This window comes from Ambystoma mexicanum, chromosome 9 (assembly GCF_040938575.1).
Source record: "Ambystoma mexicanum isolate Mex_15411 chromosome 9, UKY_AmexF1_1, whole genome shotgun sequence".
Lineage (NCBI taxonomy): Eukaryota > Metazoa > Chordata > Amphibia > Caudata > Ambystomatidae > Ambystoma > Ambystoma mexicanum.
In genome coordinates this window covers 1,262,143,579-1,262,162,770 of record NC_090931.1, presented here as the reverse complement: position 1 = coordinate 1,262,162,770, position 19,192 = coordinate 1,262,143,579, and the positions used below count along the sequence as shown (strand labels likewise).

At 43.7% G+C, this 19,192-nt stretch overlaps 1 protein-coding gene across 2 annotated transcripts in view; it reads left to right on the top strand.

Moving 5' to 3' along the window:
* Positions 1-19,192, top strand: part of CCDC93 (coiled-coil domain containing 93) — a 2,015,088-nt gene that overhangs the window by 53,192 nt on the left and 1,942,704 nt on the right. For both annotated transcript variants that reach the window (XM_069616593.1, XM_069616592.1), the window contains exons 2-3: positions 10,374-10,487; positions 11,957-12,051. In XM_069616593.1, the coding sequence (XP_069472694.1) occupies positions 10,374-10,487; positions 11,957-12,051 (209 nt within the window). The remainder of the gene's footprint in view (positions 1-10,373; positions 10,488-11,956; positions 12,052-19,192) is intronic.

Genomic DNA, 19,192 nt, shown 5'->3' with positions numbered 1-19,192 from the left:
TATAGTATTCATCCCCTTTTAGTGGCACGTTTTTTGGAATAATCCGCATTTGTGTCTGTTCACATATGATTAGAAGGTCTGGTGATATATCTCGTCTATTTTTGAGCAGATGTGTCTCCTGAATACTTAAAGTGTCTGAGTTCTCTTAAAAGTAGGTCTAATCTTTTGGTTGTGGAATGTAACCTCAGTGTGTCTAATGCTAGTATTTTGACTATAGTGTTGTTCTCAAAGGGCTTTAAATAATGCCACAGTTAAACCTGCCCTAGCCAAACTCCTTTCCTCTGTTTGTCTCAAAGCCTAGTGTGACTTGAGCAAGTGGTTTAGCTTTTATGTGAATGATTCCCACCCTTCCTTAACAAAAACGATCCCGACAATGCACATTTTTGCTCAATGTTCAAAAATAATTATCAAGAAAAAAGAATGCCAGTGCAACACATATGTTGACACTGGTTGTATCTCTGGATATCCCTGTAGTTGCTCCATGATTCAGTAGGGTGCTAGTATGTAGCAAGTCAGAAGAAGGAGTCGGGCAAAGGGGTGGCATTCTACAGAAATCTTTTCTTTAAATAATCTGAAAAATACATACCTTTTCTTATACTACAAGAGTTTGCCCTACTTTACAGAACTCTAACTATGGTGCTTGTTGTCAGGATGGTTTGTCCAAAGCAAAAGGTCTGTTCTCTGTCCAAAAGCTATCCTACTCTGACCCTACCACTAATTTAAAAAAAGGATTCAGCAACAGAAAAAGGGGGCTCAAGAGAATGTCTCCCTTCTCCTTGCCCTGCCGTCTCAGCCTCAGTGATTGATCTTTTTATAGTCTCTTGTAAAGGTTCTGATTCGCCCCTGCAATTCCTCAAGGGGAATTTTTGAGTCTTTCTCAAGTGTCCAATGACTATTGGCTCTCAATGTCCAGAATGATTTTTTTCCTTAACAGTTGTTCATATATTCCCTCTCTTCTGGTTTCTTGATTCTGGTTAAGCAAACTATTATTCCTGCTGTTATGACAAGGGAGTCTATTCCTGTAGTACTCTTGGCTTTTCTTAGGGTTTCCCCACTCACTGTAATGAGGGAGCTCACTCCCATAGCTCTCTTAGTTTTTCTAATGGCTTTCACAGTTATTGCGACAAGGGAGATTACTCCTTTAGTACTCTTGACTTTTCTTAAAGGTTTCACAATCACTGTGATGAGGGAGGTTACTCCTGTACCACTCTTGGCTTTTCTTATAGTCTTCACATTTCCCCGGACCTCTCCCCGGTCTCCCACCGATCCCATTACCTTTGACTCAGCGGGTGTGTGGTTCTTCCTGGGGGTGAGGGCTGACTTCTCTCCTGTAGATGCCTTCAGTGTTTTTCTTTCCAGCTTATTGTCTCGTTCTGAGGCTCTGCATGCTTTGGTTTGGCGGTCCCGGCGCTGTTTGACCACCCTGTCCCCACCTCCTTGGGGTCACGCCACCGTCAGGATTATCCCAAACTTCAAGTGAGTCGACCCTTCGTTGGCTCCCGGATTGCTTCTCCATCAGTTCTCCTTCATCCTCTGGACTGAGAACCAGTTTTCTTCCATGGACTTTTCTTTCCCAGGTTGTAGTTTCCCAGGCTCTGCTGGCTTGATGCTGGATACTCCCTCCTTCAGCTAGTCCTTTGTATGTTTTTGTCATGTGTTGCTGTGTCCTCCCAGCAGAGGATCAGAGTCCTTTCGTTGTTACCGAGAGGTATTCTTTGCTTCCTTTGGGCCGACACTTACCAGTATTGGCTATGTTTACTGAAGGAGTGGTTGTTATTACTCCTTCACTCTTCTTAACAGTACTATTTGGATCCAACCTATTGCCATTCTTTATCTCTTTTACTCAATCCCTTCTCAGTGGTTTCTGATCTTTTTTGAGCAAAAGAAGAGATCTTACAATAGCAACAGTAGTTTCTTCCGGTTGGATTTCTTGTAACGTTTGTTCATTTATACTTTCATTTGGCAGGAATATGCCATGAAAGCAATGCAATGCAATACAATAAGGTAGATTAGGAAAAAATAGAACATTTCATATAACACACATTAAAAATTGAAACCCATAGTTTGCAAAAACAACATCCATAACACGTGTATGTTATACAAAATATACAGAAATGAGCAATAAAGTTCTTACATCATCATCCATGCCCTAAAAACAATGTACCAAGTACAATTTGTTGTGCATATATAAATATGGCCAAGAAAGATATACAATATTAGGCAAATGCAATTAAAACCCTGGGGATGGGTCTATGGTGCTCAATAAGAACCAATGCCTGACTTGCTGCGTCCACTAAACCTTAAACTCAATATATATCATACACAATTTGATGTGCAATTAAGAGAATCGCAGGAGCATTATAGGTAATAAACTAAGTATGGTTAAAATCCTATAAAAATCAAACGTTAGTTCGGAAGCCTTAAGCATTAAGCAATCATTGTCACAATGTAGTAGTAATGCGGTCCATGGCAGCCTTAATTAACAGCCGAAGCGAGGACGGTTAATGAGAGCACTGGGACGTTTACCCCCGGTATAGCCTGTGCAACGCGTTACTAATGCTTTTAGCACTCCGTGTTACCAAAGCGGTAACCCGGGGTGCTAAAATAAAAGTATTTTCATTCACTGAACAGGATGCCGCACGCATGAATGAGTACTTTTCCAAGATTACCGCCATGGTGGCAGAAGACCAGGGCTCCTTTACGAATGCCCCTTCCTTGTCCTTGGCAGCTGGAAAAGCAACAAGAAGGGAAGCTGTTGCGGCGGGCGCCACCTCCTCAATTAGGTAAGTTGGGCTGGGAAAGAGGGGTGGGGACAACCGTTTAGAGTATTGGGCAGAATATATATATTTTTTTTAAGGGGGAAGGAGGGCGGGGACAACATGGCGGTCCGGGGAATGTGGGCAGCATGGTTTTGTGGAATGTGGGCTGAGATCAGCGGTTTCAGTCTGAAATATACAGTTGCAGATGTACGTCCATCTACACCCCACCAGGTTGCCGCCCCATTCCCTGTATACAAGATCTTAATGGCTCTTAGTAACTTGGGGGCGGGGAGGGTGAGGAAGGATACCAAGATCTTCAAGAGTAGCCAAGAGCCTTGCTCTAGGTACCCTCTAACGTCTAGGTACCCTCTAACGCAGTCTCTAAGTTGATGAAGATGGAATAAATATATTTTCCGTTAGAGTATTCTATTTGTCACAAATCGGGTGCAACCTCAAGCGTTGGCCCTTGTAACATTGAGGGCCTCAGGGTCCCATAGTAAAGTAGATTAGGGAGTTCCTGCACGAAACGGGAGTCCCTGTCCCCAAGAGGGGAGTCTCTCCCTGTGAGGTGCTGATTACAGCTACCTCTAGGGGGAATGTTGTGTAACATGCTCACCTTCCTAGGCTCACAGGAAAGGTCTCCCCTGTGGGGAGAAGTGGCAAGATCCTGTGAATTGTCACACATATCACAAGTATGTATCTGGCCTGTGTGGAATCCTCCTTGCATATCCATCACACTTTAAGCTCTGTCCAGTATTCTCTTTTCTGTACAAGTGGGAACTTACTCTTTGAATAGAGTTTCCATTCAGGTGATAACACTGCTGCCCTCAATTCTTTTGTCCCCCAATGGAGCAGTTTTCCATATCTTCATATTTCAGTGATGGACCTTGGCATATATTTTCTTTATATGCATTTCATTAGTGTTAATCCTGTCTTATGTTTTCTGTAGTTCTCTACGAATGTTGGAAAGGCACTTGCTGATATTTTCCTTAAGAGCCTGGAAATGGTTTTGCGAGGTGTGTTACAACTGTTCATGGAAGACTTCAAAGCATTGCATCAATTCAGCATTTGTCAAAGGTCTTACTGTGCTGTTGTTTGTTGATGCAGCTTCTGATATGTTGTATGGTGCAGTTTTTATGCAGTTTTTATTTTAGTTTTCTGTGAGTGTTGCCTAGCCTAGAACCACATTTTAGACACAATACGTGAATTACATGAGATTTCATCAGAGCTTCGGCTAGGAAGTGTGAACATTTCAAGCACTAATCATTATTCTTTGACACCTCACCTCACAGATTGGTTAAGGTGAAAGCCCTCCCCCAAGCATAGACTCTGCTTCCTCTTGAGTCAATGTGCTGGTCTGGCAGGCTCTTTTTCATTCCTCTAAATGAACGCTTCTGGTGGAGCAGGTCTAGAGTTGTTCCTTGCAGGTTTCCTATGTCACACACAGGTCGTTGCTTGCCTGATGTCTGTGTGCCCACCACCTCAATTCGAGGTATAGACTCTGTGCCATAGCTCCTCACTAGCAAAGAACCACAGCCCCGTTATGACCTTTTCACCTTTCCTTCCACGCCATCATGGCAAACCAGTTACCAGGATCACAGACATGTAACCGACTATTTCGCTCTGCCAAGGTTTTCGCACCAGGATTAGAGATTTGCAGTATCTCATTGTCTCATTAAATGCACTGTGGACATATTTGATGAGGTCGCCACCAGTCACCTCTACAAATCAGAAAAAAGTAAGTATTCCGTCGTCCAATTCAAGAGGGTCAACAGCACTGGACTTCTTTCATTATTTTTTATTTTTTATCATTATTTATTAAACCGTCCCTCCCCTAACACCTATCCACATTGCCTCTCATCCTCTGAGACTCAACTTTTGTGTCACTACTCTTACCTACTGCATCAACTGAACCTTGCACTCTGGAATGCACCTTCTGTATGCAACAAAACTTTGTTCATCACTGACTACTTTGACACCAGCTTTCCTCCCCTAGACTCACTTGCTGTCTCTGAAACCTGTCTCCATCTGACACAGCCACTTTTGCAGTCCTACCTGACTCCAAACTATCCTTTATTAATTCTCCTCATCTGGCAGAGGTGGAGGTGTCTTGACACCTATACTCCTCCCGCCTCAGCTCCTCAGCACCTCAGAAATCTCCAATGCCACATCCTCTCCTACCTCTTTGGAATTCACAATCTCTACTTACTCCCCGCTTTCTTGCATTTGTTCCATCTCCCATACACGAGACGGAGCAGCCTATCCATTCTTTGCCTTCATTGTTCAGGCAATCCTGGAAGACTGATTCATTACAGAAGAAAACTTATGGTCCTGAAGAAGATGGTTTGAATCTCCTTTACCATCAAAACCGGTCGACCTCTCTGGCCATGGGGGTTCCCATGACCATTTGGATATCCCCAATAATCAGGAGGGATACACCACAATGAATGAGATCTTAGTGCATAACTCGCATCACGTGAGCTTTTTATGGTGTCCCAGCTAGATGGGTACCTTTTTAGATATTGAAACCACAACTCCTGCATGTGGCTAATGAGACTCCCATGGGTGAATAGAAAACTGATGAAAATCCCACATTTATCTGAAGTCCATGCCAGCTAACTAGCTATTCTGAAAATGATCTAATAGCCAGCCTCGTTACCTTCAGCAGTTTAGGAGTTGTGTGTTCCACCATTGCTCTTTTATGACGATTTACACCACACGCTACCTAGGGTTAGGCACCCTCGTTAGGGATAGGGTGTCATTCCGATAGGGATAGATAGCACATTGTTTTCCACACCTGTGGTTACCTAAATTATTGGCTCACTGAATTCTCTGCAATACTGTTTCTCCTAAAGAACCGTTTGTGATGTGATACGGTACTGCTTATTCAACGGTTAGGGAATGTAGTCATTCTCACTATATTATCTTTGAATTTACCCTGACGTTCTATTCTATGCCAACAAAAACCAAATGCCTGCCCTATCTCTTGTACAAAAAGTGTAAAACAGAGAAATGTATGCAAAGGAAAAATCAGTGTTCAAAAGAATAAAGGTTGTTGAACCAGCTCTCCTCACGTTAAACCTCACGGAGTAAGGCTATCCTTATAGGCAGGTTGACACACTGTGGCCCGGTTTCTGACATGCTAAGCAGTTCCAAACGTGGATTGTGGCCCACCTGGCCTTCCAGGTTGAAGTCTCTTTCTTGACTTTCAAAATTGTATTACAATATAAAGTTTAAAAAGGTCTCCCTCTGCCGTGCTCAGACCTTCCACCACACGATGTCCCCTCTGTCGAGCTTAGACCCCATGTGATCTAATATCCCTCTATTGTGGGTGCCCTGCTCGGTCCAGGAGCGGGGAATCCCCCCCTTCTGTCTCTACCACCCATTGTTTGTGATACTTCTCAATTTTGTCCCGATACAATGGTAATGCATCAAACATACACTCCAGTTGCGTTGCCCCTCCCATCTTCGCAATATGCACACCCACAATCCCAACTTTTACAATTGCGCGCCTCAAACATGTTTATCACAAAAGTCACTACCATGGCCTCCCCGTCGCCCCCTGTCGACACTTCTGCCCTCCCCACCCCTTCCACACGCACACACTATCACGCTGTGCACTCTCGAAACTATTTAGCAACACAGGCTACCTCTGGCCTCCACCTTTTGCACAAAAAATTGTAGTACACTAAAACAATAAGCTAAAATAACAAGCTAAAACAATCACTTCTTCTGCCGAGCCCTCTAATTATATGGAGCTCCTACCCCCCTTCTTAGTCACAAAACCAATGGCGCCATCATCTTCCCTCACTCAGAAAGGTTCCCTACACTCCTGCTTTTTCCTCTGTAAAATCCTCTTAATATTACCAAAAAGAAACAATAAAAACAAAATCTTGCCATGTGGCCTCACCACGCTCTACCTTCACTCATGCTTACCACACCCCCCCCCTCGCAAACTACCCCTCATTGTTATACCTCACAAGGGGTGTGCTCACATTTGCGTGTTCACCCGAGCTCCTCCATCACAGTGTCCCAATAACGGCCTGCACTCTTACAGGAGCCGCGCCCTGCTCCAAAGAGCATACATGAATTCTGTAAAAATGGCTGTTCCGCACCTCTGCGGGTTGCACACCTGAGCCTGGTCGCTGCAGGTGAGAGCGGCCCCTTCAAAGAAGCGGCCTGGAAGCCTCTGTGTCATGGGGGTCACTGGGATCATGCTGGGTTCACTAACTGTTGTAAAGCCCCTGGACGCTCACATCAGAAAAAATACAACACACTAGGGAAAAAGGCTCAATACACCTCTTTTAAGGATAACAAGGTTTATTTCAATACAAAAGGAAAATGCGCCATCAATGAACTCTGCTACTGCGGAACGTTCTGGCAAAATCTGCATGAGCAACACATAAAGCTACACAGCATCATCAGTGACATCATTGCATACAGTAGAAACTTGTGGTGCTGGTTGGTGCAACCCTACACATAGGTAACCTGCTCCATAGGGGATGCCAGGTCAGTGGTCACAGCCCCGTCTGTCCATTTTCCACGTGGGTGATGCTGCAGTCGTCATCGGTCAGAGGGTGGCCAAATAGCAATTATTTTACAAACTAAGAACCACATCTCTATCTATGTGGCAGTGCACCTGGTATGCGCAGCCAGGGGCCTGTGGGGAAAGACGAGGTCCTACTAACTCACACACCTAACTCACTCCGAGACAGGCCGGCACCTCTCCAAGGTCTTCCACCCTCGTTCTGGGCTATAATTTCATCCCTCCCTGCACCTTGCAGCACAAATCACATGACCCAGGAATGAAAGCAGGAAGGCCCTGCTTTCTGAACTTGTTTGATTGATTGGTGGGGGTCCAACAGGTTTATCATCAGTGAGCTTGGGACTGGTGGTGGTCAGAGGCCTGTGCCCTTCTTCTTGTGGGATTGTATCGTACAAAGGCGCTCAGCCCTCCTCCCATACCCTTGTAGGAAACATTCTTCCCAGGGCGAGAAGGTTTGCAACATTTTAGGACAATGAAGGGTTTATGGATCGGTGTAGCTCTGGCCTTTCTCATCGGTGCTTGGGACACAACCTATTTGTTTGCTCATGTTTGCGGATATGGCCTGGAATGCCGGTTGCTGCACTACGTGTATGCTTTGTGCTACAATATGGCTGCCAATATCTAAGATGGCTGCTATATCCGCATGCACACTACATCTGTGGAGCATGCAATAATATAATCAAATATAAGTCTTTAAAGGCAAACCCCCTGGTCTCTTACACTGCCTGCGGTGGCCTTTGCCCTTTTCTGAAGCGCTTGGGGGTGCAATGAGATTGTGTCCCCTTCCCAACACTTCTCCTAAAAAAACAAGGGGCTAAACCGAACCTACCAGCTATTTTACCCCCTGTGTTTCTTCTTCTGCACTACTCTAAAGTGCTTGAAAGGGTGTGTTCAACCGTTTTACCAATTTCCTAGACTTGCACAACCTTCTAGACCTCCTACAAGAAGGTTTACGCTCCTGTCACTCCACGGAAATTGCTCTCAGGAATGTCTGCAACTTCATCGCCCTTGCTAAGCACTCCAACCTATCCTCTACCCTAATACTCCTTGACCTGTCTTCTGCCTTTGATACTGTTGATCACTCTGATCTCCTTAATACTCCATTTCTTCTTGCGATTCACAATCAAGCCCTTGCCTGGATTGACTCCTACCTGGCACTTCGCCTATTCTGTCTTCTGCAACAATAGCACCTCTCAACTCACTCCCCAAGCTGTTGGTGTTCCACAAGGCTCTGTCCTGGGTCCTCTCCTTACACGCTACACCTCTGCTCTTACAACACTAATTTCCTCCTTTGGATTCTACCTATTCTTCACGGACGACATCCAAATCTTTTCCTGAACTTTCCTCTGATCTCTTTATCAAAATGTCCAACTGTGTCTCTGTCATTAAATATTGGATGGTTTTGCACTCTGATGTTAAACACGACCAAAACAAAGGTACTCTTTTTTTTCCCTGTCAAATATTCTCTCTCTCTCATCTCTTCCCCTGAATATCCAGTTCTCACACGACACTCTCCCCCACTCTTCTTCAACTGGAAACCTTGGCGTCCTATGTGACCCTTTTCACACCTACTTTCATCTCCAAAACTGCTATGGTGGCTAGTTGCAACCTCCTAAATATTAGGAAAATCAGACACTACCTTCCTTTCAAAACTGCTAAGCATCTCTTAACCACTCTTGTCGTTTCTAAATTGGACTACTGTGGTCTACTCTTTGGTCTCCCCAACTATGTTTTCTGTCCTCTCAACAAGATGATTAACTTCGCTAGCAGGACATCACACTTGCTTTCTCTTACCATCACCAGCCTGGGTGGCTGATGATGCAAACTGGGCCAGATTTAAATTTCTTCTCCAGGTTCACAAATGTAGCCATGTGAGACAACACTGGGTTTATCCTCCACTATCCAACTCTACAAGCATTCTCCTAATCTCTTCTCTGCCTCCTCGACTACCCTTGTGGCACCTCACCCTCACTGTGCTTCCTCTCGCAGGGATGTGTTCAAAACCAAACTAAAAGTCTATCTCCTCACCTCCGAGTTACCCTCTTAACCTACCTCTCCTCTGCCTTTTATCTAACAGTTTTCCCTTGCCTCTAACCTGCCTCTATCCCTCACTTTCTCTGCTTCCACACTAGCACTTCATTCATAATGGTCACATCCCTACTACAGCTGGCCTTACAACCTACCTGCACTTAAAAATGTCTAATGTTGGTTGTCTGTAATCTATGTAGGTCCACCCATGTATTGTCCCTGGTGACTGTTCCATTTACTCCACGACCTGGTCAGAATGTCACTCAAACTCACCCAATTGTAATAATCTCACTGCTTTCACTGTTTTCCATCAAATCTGATTTCTTATCTATGGTATGTTCTTTTGTGATCAACAGAGCATTGTTTCTCCCTATATATAAAATAAATACAAATAAAAAATAAATATGCACCCGGGTTCGGGCAAATTGTGCACTCTGCCCCCAGAAAATGTCTCTACGCACACCATAGCTTGTCCACTGAACGAACGGCTGTCCGTGATGATTTTGAAGTCGGTGCATGGCAGCACAGTGGGATGCCACATAGAGGAGGTGTTGCGTGAAACGGCATGTTTGGCACCGTCACATGCAGGAAGCGAGGAGGAACAACCACACGTTTTGACCACAGAGGATCAGAACTGATGGGAGAGCACAGCAGTCCTTCTGTGGAGAGGAGCAAGTAAGAAGCGGGGGCGCTGGCATCAGGGTCCTCCTGATCAGCCCATCCGGTCTGAAAGGAGCAATTGCAAACATCTGCAGGCTTATAGTGCCAGGAAATTCTCAAAAATCCTCTTTTCCAATTAGCTGTGCCAAACACAATGTTCCATAAAGGCTGCTAATGATTCCCAACTGGCTGCATTGCTTGCCAATGTTGGTCTTTTCCTCCTTCTACTTGTGTATTAGTTCTAGAGAAAAGTTATTGGATCAACTCAGGAGAAACTATGTACTAAATTACACAACTCAATTTAATGTTTTGTGTCCAGATGATTCGTCCATAAATATTTATTTAATGTAGACATTTTTTTCAATTTGATTGTGTTTTAGGTAGAAACCAGAGAAGATGAAGAGCAACACATTAAACTGGCAGAGATACTGGAGTTGCTGGTTGCAGCTGGATATTTCAGAGCTAGAATTAAAGGCCTATCCCCTTTTGACAAGGTGAACTGCTGGAATCTATAAGATGCTAATGGATTAATGGTTATTGTGTATTCAGCTGGGCTCATCTTTTAAGTTACGTTAAGGCTGCAACTGGTGCAGGCTTGACAGTAGTACAATAATATGGACACGTGGTGTAGTTGGTGTTGCTGACATTGGATCCTAGAGAGCAGAGTTCTGTTGTTAGCTTTGACATTTGACCAAAGAAAATTGTGTGATTGTAGTCAAAACTATTCATCTCCCTTTACCTATTCTCCAGTGCACAAACCAACTGTACAGTTCACTGTTCCAAGTGCACACTAACCACCTGTCTCCATCGCATTATATTTCTGTAATCTAGCCTCCGTCAGTCTTCAAAAAGCATAACTACAACACCTAACGTCAGCAAAAACCCTGCTACAATAATTGGTCTCCTTGAAGCACTCTGCTGTGCCTTGGAGGTGGATATCCTGTATTAAAGGAAAGGGACTCTGCGGATCATGCCACCAACACTAAGCTGGTGGTCTTAATGTTGAACAGGCATTGAAATGGGCAGAATAAATGGGCCTGAATGTTCTTTCGAGCAGCCATTTTTTAATGCGTCTGTGTCAGTGCTTTATCGGCTTCTTCAGCTAAATGCAGGGTTCTGGGGATGTGGTGTTTATAACAAAGTATTTTTGCCATTTAAAAAGATCACTTGGTTAATAGAGCAGGGGGTGCGGGGAGGAAGGAGAAGACAAGGAGGGGAGGAGGAGAGACAGACAAGCTGCTATCAAAAGTCACAGGAACAATGATAGGAGTAAGTGCTGAATGGGGGGGAAGAATGAGAGGAGGGAGAAAGATAGTGGGGTGAGGAGTAGGAAGGTGGCAAAAGTAGAGGGGTTAGTGGAGGGGGGAGAAGGCAGTTCAAGGGGGGCAAGGGGGTACACAGACTTAACGGTGGGGGGGCAAGGCGGCAGGGGGGCACAACAGACACTCACAGAGGGTTATAGGGGGGCACAGACACTCACGGGGGGCATGGGGGAGAACAGACACTCATGGGGAGAACAGACACTCATGGGGGGGCATGGGGGAGAACATACACTCATGGGGGGGCATGAGGGAGTACAGACACTCACGGGGGCATGGGGGAGAACAGACACGGGGGCATGGGGGAGAACAGACACGGGGGGCATGGGGCACAACAGACACTCACGAGGGGGGCATGGGGGCGCACAGACACTCACGGGGGGCATGGGGGCAAACAGACACTCACGGGGAGCATGGGGAGAACAGACACTCACCGGGGGGATGGGGGAGAACAGACACTCACGGGGGTGCATGGGGAGGACTGACCCTCACGGGGGCGGCAATCCGGCGTACCGTGGTGGACAGGGGTAGACAGGGCCTTAGGAGTGGGCCTTGTGAGGAGGGCCGGCCAAGCCGGCCAGACCACTCAGTGGAGTGTAGCAAGGTAGAGCTGGGAGAACTAACTTTCTGATTTTGTTTTTTAGGTGGTTGGTGGCATGACCTGGTGCATAACAACGTGCAATTTCGACATAGATGTTGACTTACTATTTCAGGAAAACTCCACAATCGGTCAAAAAATGTGAGTAAATCTGAACATGTTAGTACTTGTACTTGTAAATTAATATTTTTCTTGTTAATTGCTCTATTTCTTGAACCATGTTTTCCAAACATTTGGTATTTCTTTTGGCAAATGTAGCTATTGTGTCCGTTGCCCATAGCTTTGAAAAGCTTAGGGAGTGCCAGGGAACCATGGGTGAAGATGGGAAGTGTGTTTGCTCCGAAGCAGATTAGAAGGTGAGACAGCCCGTGTCGGAATTCCTTTTTGATGCTCCTGGTGCTGGAGGGGAATGAGAGTAACAGTGGAGCATCTGGCTACTGTCAACTGTGGTCCCCGATTGGGGACTCTGCATGGGCCAACGTGCCATGTTGTTGGCGAAGACAGTGGCTTTTGAAGGTTGGTATCTCGGGTGGGCAAGGTTTTCAGGCAAAGCGCTATGGCTGGAGATCCTTGCAATGCACGCCTGTCCGTGAGAGATGTCACTGGGAGGAGATGGGTACATTTGAATGGTGAGAAGATTGAAGGATAACTGGTGGGCCATCTTAGAGTTTTGAAATCGCCATGTATTATCCTGCAATACAGATGAAATCTAGTTTTACTTTCTACTTTATGCCCTCAATAGAATTTGCATTAGTTACTGGAACAAATGTATGTAAGAGGTGGTCTTCTTTCATGAAAGTGAAATCTGTAATACAAAATGGTTACTGTTATGAGGTTACGTGCAGAGGCTAGTTGTTGGGAACAGGGTGACCCTGAGGAACCACTAACTGCTCCGTGATGCTTGCCACATAGGTGGTATAAGGAGGATTCCCCTGTGCCCCATTGCATCCCATCCTTAGCCTCGTATGTCAAAATGGACATGCCCCAAACTCACTGTGTAACCTAACGAAGATAACTGGGATTCTAGAAAACAATGTCTGGAAAGGCCAGGCACCCTGGCTGTAACCTCTGATCAGTGGGCAGAGGTTCTCTGCTGATAACATAACTGTAGTGAGAGTTAGATGAGAGCATGGTGCAGGTTCCCAGGCACCACTGTGTAGCCCCTGTTTTTATTTGTTCCCTGGCCCGGTTGAGCACAGTATTATAAACTGACCCACCAACGCTACCCCACCATCCCAGACCAGCTACTCTGGTGGGGCGCTAAGCAACCTGCAAATAGAAGGGTTAATACAGGAGATGGGCCACACCCTGAGTTCCTTGATAATTAACAGACATAGACGCCAGAGTGAATTTTCATAGGAACTCCCCACGGGGTCCCTCGTTATTAAACATACCCTGATAAGACCCTAGGATTCTCCCTTTGTTATAGAAATAAAGTAAGCAGAGAACTGTTACTCTCCAATCTCTGACCTATGGTATGAAAGTATGATCAATAGGACCTGACTCAAAGTTTCTCCCTTGCTCACAACTTCCAGCACTAAATGTTGTCAGGGTTTATGAACAAGCACAATATTTCTACCCAGCCATAGCAAGACAGCTGGCTTTGATTTAGACAGTGCTGTGGACATAGTTTTTGCTGCTTGGGATAGAGTTCTTGCTTCCCACAGACTCTGATTCCGCTACCGGAAGGAACCTTCAAAAGTATTGTACCTCTGGCTTTGTGACAATCCATGTTATTGCTGGAGTCATAGACCAAGATAATAGAGGAGTGGTGATGGTGTGTCCCATCAAACATTCATTGTACCCTTTTCCCATCCACCATGGCGATTCGATGGCGCAACTCATATGTGAGGTTCTCTTTATTCTGGCAGCAGAGGAAGAAAAGGGGCATGCTCAGATTCAAAGGCCCATGAAAGGGGTTGGCTCCACCAACCACCTGACATAGACTTTGCATGTCCACAGACTTTGTTTCCTCCCAGTGTAGGGATTCCTCCCAGTGAAACACCTTTGATCCAGTGATCTCAATAGAAGAAGATGCCCATAGGCAAACACCTTTTGACATGGAAAGAAGTAAGTATTTTACAGGTGGGAAAATGTGAAGGGACAGGATCACACGTTGCCAACTCTTGGTGCCCGCCACTTTCTGTCAAACAGTCTGAGAGTTAGCCCATTCTATGAAACCTACCAAATACATCAGTAGACGTTTTGGGCAGATGTGGTTCAGCCCCTCTCCAGCTGATTACTGATGCCCTTCTCTCTAGGTGGTGATTAACATTATGGTACTTTGGCAAGTCCCCAGTGTGTGGACTTGCCACATGTGCTACCAGACATGTAGATGAACAACTAAAGATAAATTGCAAGTGTTTAATTACAATTGTGTAGGACAACCTATAATGTCAGCATACTTGTCCATCTTCATAGCAAAAGTATCCGGATGATAAGGTGACTGAAAATAAAATATTAAATAATGCCTACAAAAGGATTCAAGGTCAAATGGTTTCCTAAACAAAACATTTTTATATTTTATTTTTATTGTAGCGGGTTTGAATAACCTTTACAAAATAGAAAACTAACAAGTATGTCTTACAGAGAACAGAATCATAAAATCAGTCACAAAAATGTATACACTTAAAATTAACATCAGAGAAAAGCAATTCATCACTCAAATTGACAATCATATAACACATTACAGGAAATGAATACCGGATAAATACACAGAACAAAATAGAATCATGCAATCAACCAAACAAACAATTACAACATTAACTATTTAAACAGAGAACATTCATAAAACTCAAGAGTCAGATTTTATCAATAAAATAAATCCATAAATCGGAAGAAATAAAAAGGGAAAAATTGCCACAGGCTACATGATACCTGTCAACACAGACTGTCATTCAGATAATTCTAGGGATTTTAAAAAGGCAGCAACTGCTATAGTATCAGAAATCGTACTGCCATTTCGACATCTGTGCCAAATCTGCATTTCTTGTACACATTGATTATCAGGGAACAATTTACTCAAGTAGCAAGACCTTTTCTCATTCAGCCCATTACAAAAGGACAACAGATGTCTGGTAGATTCAATGGTACTGTTAAAATTGCAGACTCTGCACCCCGTATCCTCAGGAGGAATAATACCACGATGTAGGAGAATATCTTTAGTTAGCAGTAAATTTGATCTAAACTTCAAGAATTTATTTTCTGTAGTGATGATCAGGAAATTGAATAAGGTATAACACAGTATGCTCCCTCGCTTTATGCTCATGATGAAGAGGTACCCTAGAAGAATAGCCCAATAGTTTTTCGTGGGTCTCAATCCAATCATGGTTGAAAAGATGGCATTTGACCTTAATTGGATTTGATATTAAGGTGTCAATATGCATATTTATTTTGTGTATAATTCCTTCACAATGATTTATGATGACTCTAGCAAAGTTTATGGTGCTCCCACTGGAAGTCCAGTTCATTGACTCCTGAAGGTTTACATATAGTGAATCACGAATGGGCAAAAGAAGTTTCCTGAACAGTTTCAGAAAACTCCATTCCACGCGCGCAGAAATAGAGGTGAGCCCCAGTTCAAACCTTATAGCGGCTGATGGTGTACAGTTGGGAATTCCCAGAATTCTTCTCCAAAACTTTACTTCCCACAGAATAAACCACTTCAAAGCTTCGTCAAAGAACAGTTCTTGCCCATAGTTTCTGGGGGGTGGGCTCAGACACTTTTGTGGAATCATATTGCAGCAAATATATGTTTAAGTTAAATGCTTCTAAAATATTGTGTTAAGCTTAGAACAATGTGCAATTTGGAGAACCTCAATCTAAGAAATGTACCCACAATTCAAGACTTGATTCAACTTTGTACCATGTTCTGAGGCGAAACCCCGCTATTTATTGATATTACAGACACGGGTTTATGCTAGAAACCTAGTAAATTACTGGAATATGTGTAGAAGGAGGGTGTACATTGGTGTAATTTTTGATACAGATTTAACATTGGTAAACCAATTAAAAACAAAATTAAGTTGTCATTTTTTAATGCAAGCCCCCAGGAAGATCAGAGTTGGACAAGCATGGACCATAAGGAATCTCTAATATGTACATGTGATTTCAACAAATTGTGTGTCTGGGAAATATGTATTTGGATCAGAAATAGATTTGTGTGCACATTGACAAGGGAAGTGTCTTTCTGTAAGCCATAAAGATGACACACAACCCAGCTCCCCAATCAAGGGAGAGAGGAGGATGTGGCCAATGATAGATTGCGAGGGGCCGGCTCAGTTATGTCCATGCACACACCCACTTGTAGAACATATAAAAAGAGACTGTTGGGACAGGTAGAGACACTCAATTCCCATTTTCTGCGGTGCACGCTGACGGACGAATTCACATGCAGAACTCCAGAGACCTAGACTGACTCCAGCTAGACAGAGACCAGAACTTAGAACTCTGACTCCACAAAGGCCTAAACCACAAGCCGAGTTCTCTTCAGCAGGCCTCAAAACCAACCAAACTATTCAACAGCCGGGCAAGCTGTTTGAATTCTTTGCCAAGAACATTTGCAAGAACCTGTAGCAGTATCCAGAAAGCAGTGCTGTATCAGGAACCAGAGAGAACCACAGACCAGACTGTTGTGAGCAGAACCGGTGCCTGACAGACCCAGAGAGCAGAGCTGACCCAGATAGCCGGGACTTCAGAACCACCCGCCGGAAGTCCCGTCCAACCTCACCAGACCTTCACGGCTTATTTCAAAAATATAGTGCGAGTACTCACTGTGCCAAAACCAATCTCTTAGTTTAAAATAATGTAATCCAAACTATTTTAACCTATTTAGAACTGCCTCCTAGAATCGTGTCATTCTGTCATCTTTAAACCTGAAAACTGTCATCTGTCATTCTGAGCTTTCAAATTTCAAATCCGAAAAATTACCTTTACTAAATCGGCCGTATCTCCGGAACCGTTTTATAAGCGAGATTTAACTTTTATTTTGTAGCTGAGATTCTAAGCTTTCCAACAAGCCCTAACCCGACTTGCTACTCCTCATACTCCCTCTGTAATTGCGCTCGACGCAGGCGACTAAATTTGCCGCGATTTGACATTTTGCTTAAATTCAGCCACGTGTAAAAAGATTTGTCCTTGTTTTCCTTTGCTGAAATTCGTTTGCAACCTGAAAACCATTCATAGAGCAATGCTAAAGTGACACTGAACTACTACAAAGTAGCTGTCACCCACCCTGAACCTCTAGAGGGAATCAAATCATTTTAGCATCTTTTTCACTTCTTTGCATACCACATCAAAGTATATTGCCTGTGTTTCAAACTCCTACCTGTTTTCCTCTAAGCTTGCTAGGGGGGAACTGAATTATATTTGATTGCATTCCTGAGAACTGTCTGCTTTTCTTTCATCTCTTTACATTGCATAAAGGGGGGGAGGGGTTGAATTGCTACCAGGGGGAAAAGAGATTGCATTGTTTTGGTTGAAATCATATCAAGTTTATTTTCTGTACTGCATTTCCATTCATCATTGTATTGTCCTTGAAGCCATAAAAGCACTCTCAGCTACTTTATCCTCTCTATATCACTTCTAAGACATCAAAAAGAGTTTACCACTGTAACATTATCTATTGTTGATCACTATCATCTTCACAAGTGTGCTATCAAATATTAATTTACTATACAAGTGTGATAGATATATATTGTTTAATTTTCAAATAAACCTTTTAAATTTGCAAAACAAACCTACTTCTTGGCTCAGCGGGGTCAGGGGGATTCTGAGAGAGGGGTGTTATATAAGGGTTGTCATCCAGAGTAAACAAACTGGACATAAACATATATCAATAAGGGTTTCTCTCAGCATTCCAGACTAGGAATTGACTTAGCTGTAATGTTGAATTGAAGTCACTTACAGACCTATAATGAAGTCCAGAAGGCAACTAGGGATCTCCCAGTTTTTTAACTTGCCCCACAGTCTTGCGCGATCAACATGGTCAAATGCTGAGGTTAGGTCAATAGAGGCAATACAAGTACAATCGTCAGCAGTACACCAAGTAGGTTTTTGAATGTGCTTAAGCACTAGACCATTTAAGGAGGTGGAATGTGCCCTACAGAAGCCAGTCTGGAATTTGGAAACGCTTGATGAATCGCCAGCACATGTTTCCAAGTGCTCGATAAGAATGGAAACAAAAATCGTGCTAACGGCGTCCAGCAAGGATATGGGTCTGTAGTTCATAGGATTGGATCTTAAACCTATTGTGAAGAATGGAACAGAAACAGCTATATGCCAGGATGCCGGGCAAGATTTGGAAGAGATAATGCTCTCAAATAAAATCACCAACGCTTTTTTCCAGTTTCTAGGATTGTTTTTAGTATGGCATTAGATACCCCATTGGGGCCGTCAGGACAGACGGGTTTACAAGATGTTATCATATTTGAGTCAATTTTAATGGACAAATCCTTGACTTCACATTATTAAGGTTAGCAGTCGGATTCATAGGTTTGACATTGCCAAGATCGTATAGATTGGTAAAGACCTTTACCCACAATAACTCGTCGGCAGAATTGAGCTGGACAGTACAGGATGACAACTCTTGACTATTAATTAATGTCCAAAACATGCCCACATCTTTTTTAGCTAAAGTTCTCAGCATCAATTCAGTCTTGTTGCAATAGGACTGCACGGCGATGTTTACAATAGATGTTATAAGTTTGCTTTAGTGATTTACATTTGATCTGTTTCTCTTCATAGGAAATAGTGTAACTCTTTATTAACTTTACCATGGACCGCATTTCATTTTTTTTTCTGAGCAAGTTGCTCATGCGCATGTTTAGGTTTCTTGCGATCCAAATTCCTAGCTGGATTCGATTTATATGTAGCCCCAGAAACCAAAGCATCGATGGTGCCCACAAAATTCCCCACGTTAAAGACATGAAGCTTCCATTCAAGAGTTGACCGGCTCATGCATTGTCTAAACTCACACGCCAACCTGTCCACATTTAGAGTAGTTCTACGAATAACATCGACCCGAGCAGAGACTCGTAGCCCAACATGGCCAGTGTAGGTATTACCAGAGTGCCAAAATTGAAAGTTTATAATGACTCAAGATGCAATGGTCGCTCCATGTGGTAGGTTGAGTAGAGAAGTTATGACGCAATTTAGGCAAATGAAGATCCACAAAAATATAATCAATCATGGATTTGCTAGTTCCTCGAAACCATGTGTATTGGCTATCAGTACCATTCCCAAGTTGGACACGTAAGGGTAGTAGGTTTAGAGAAGCAAGTGT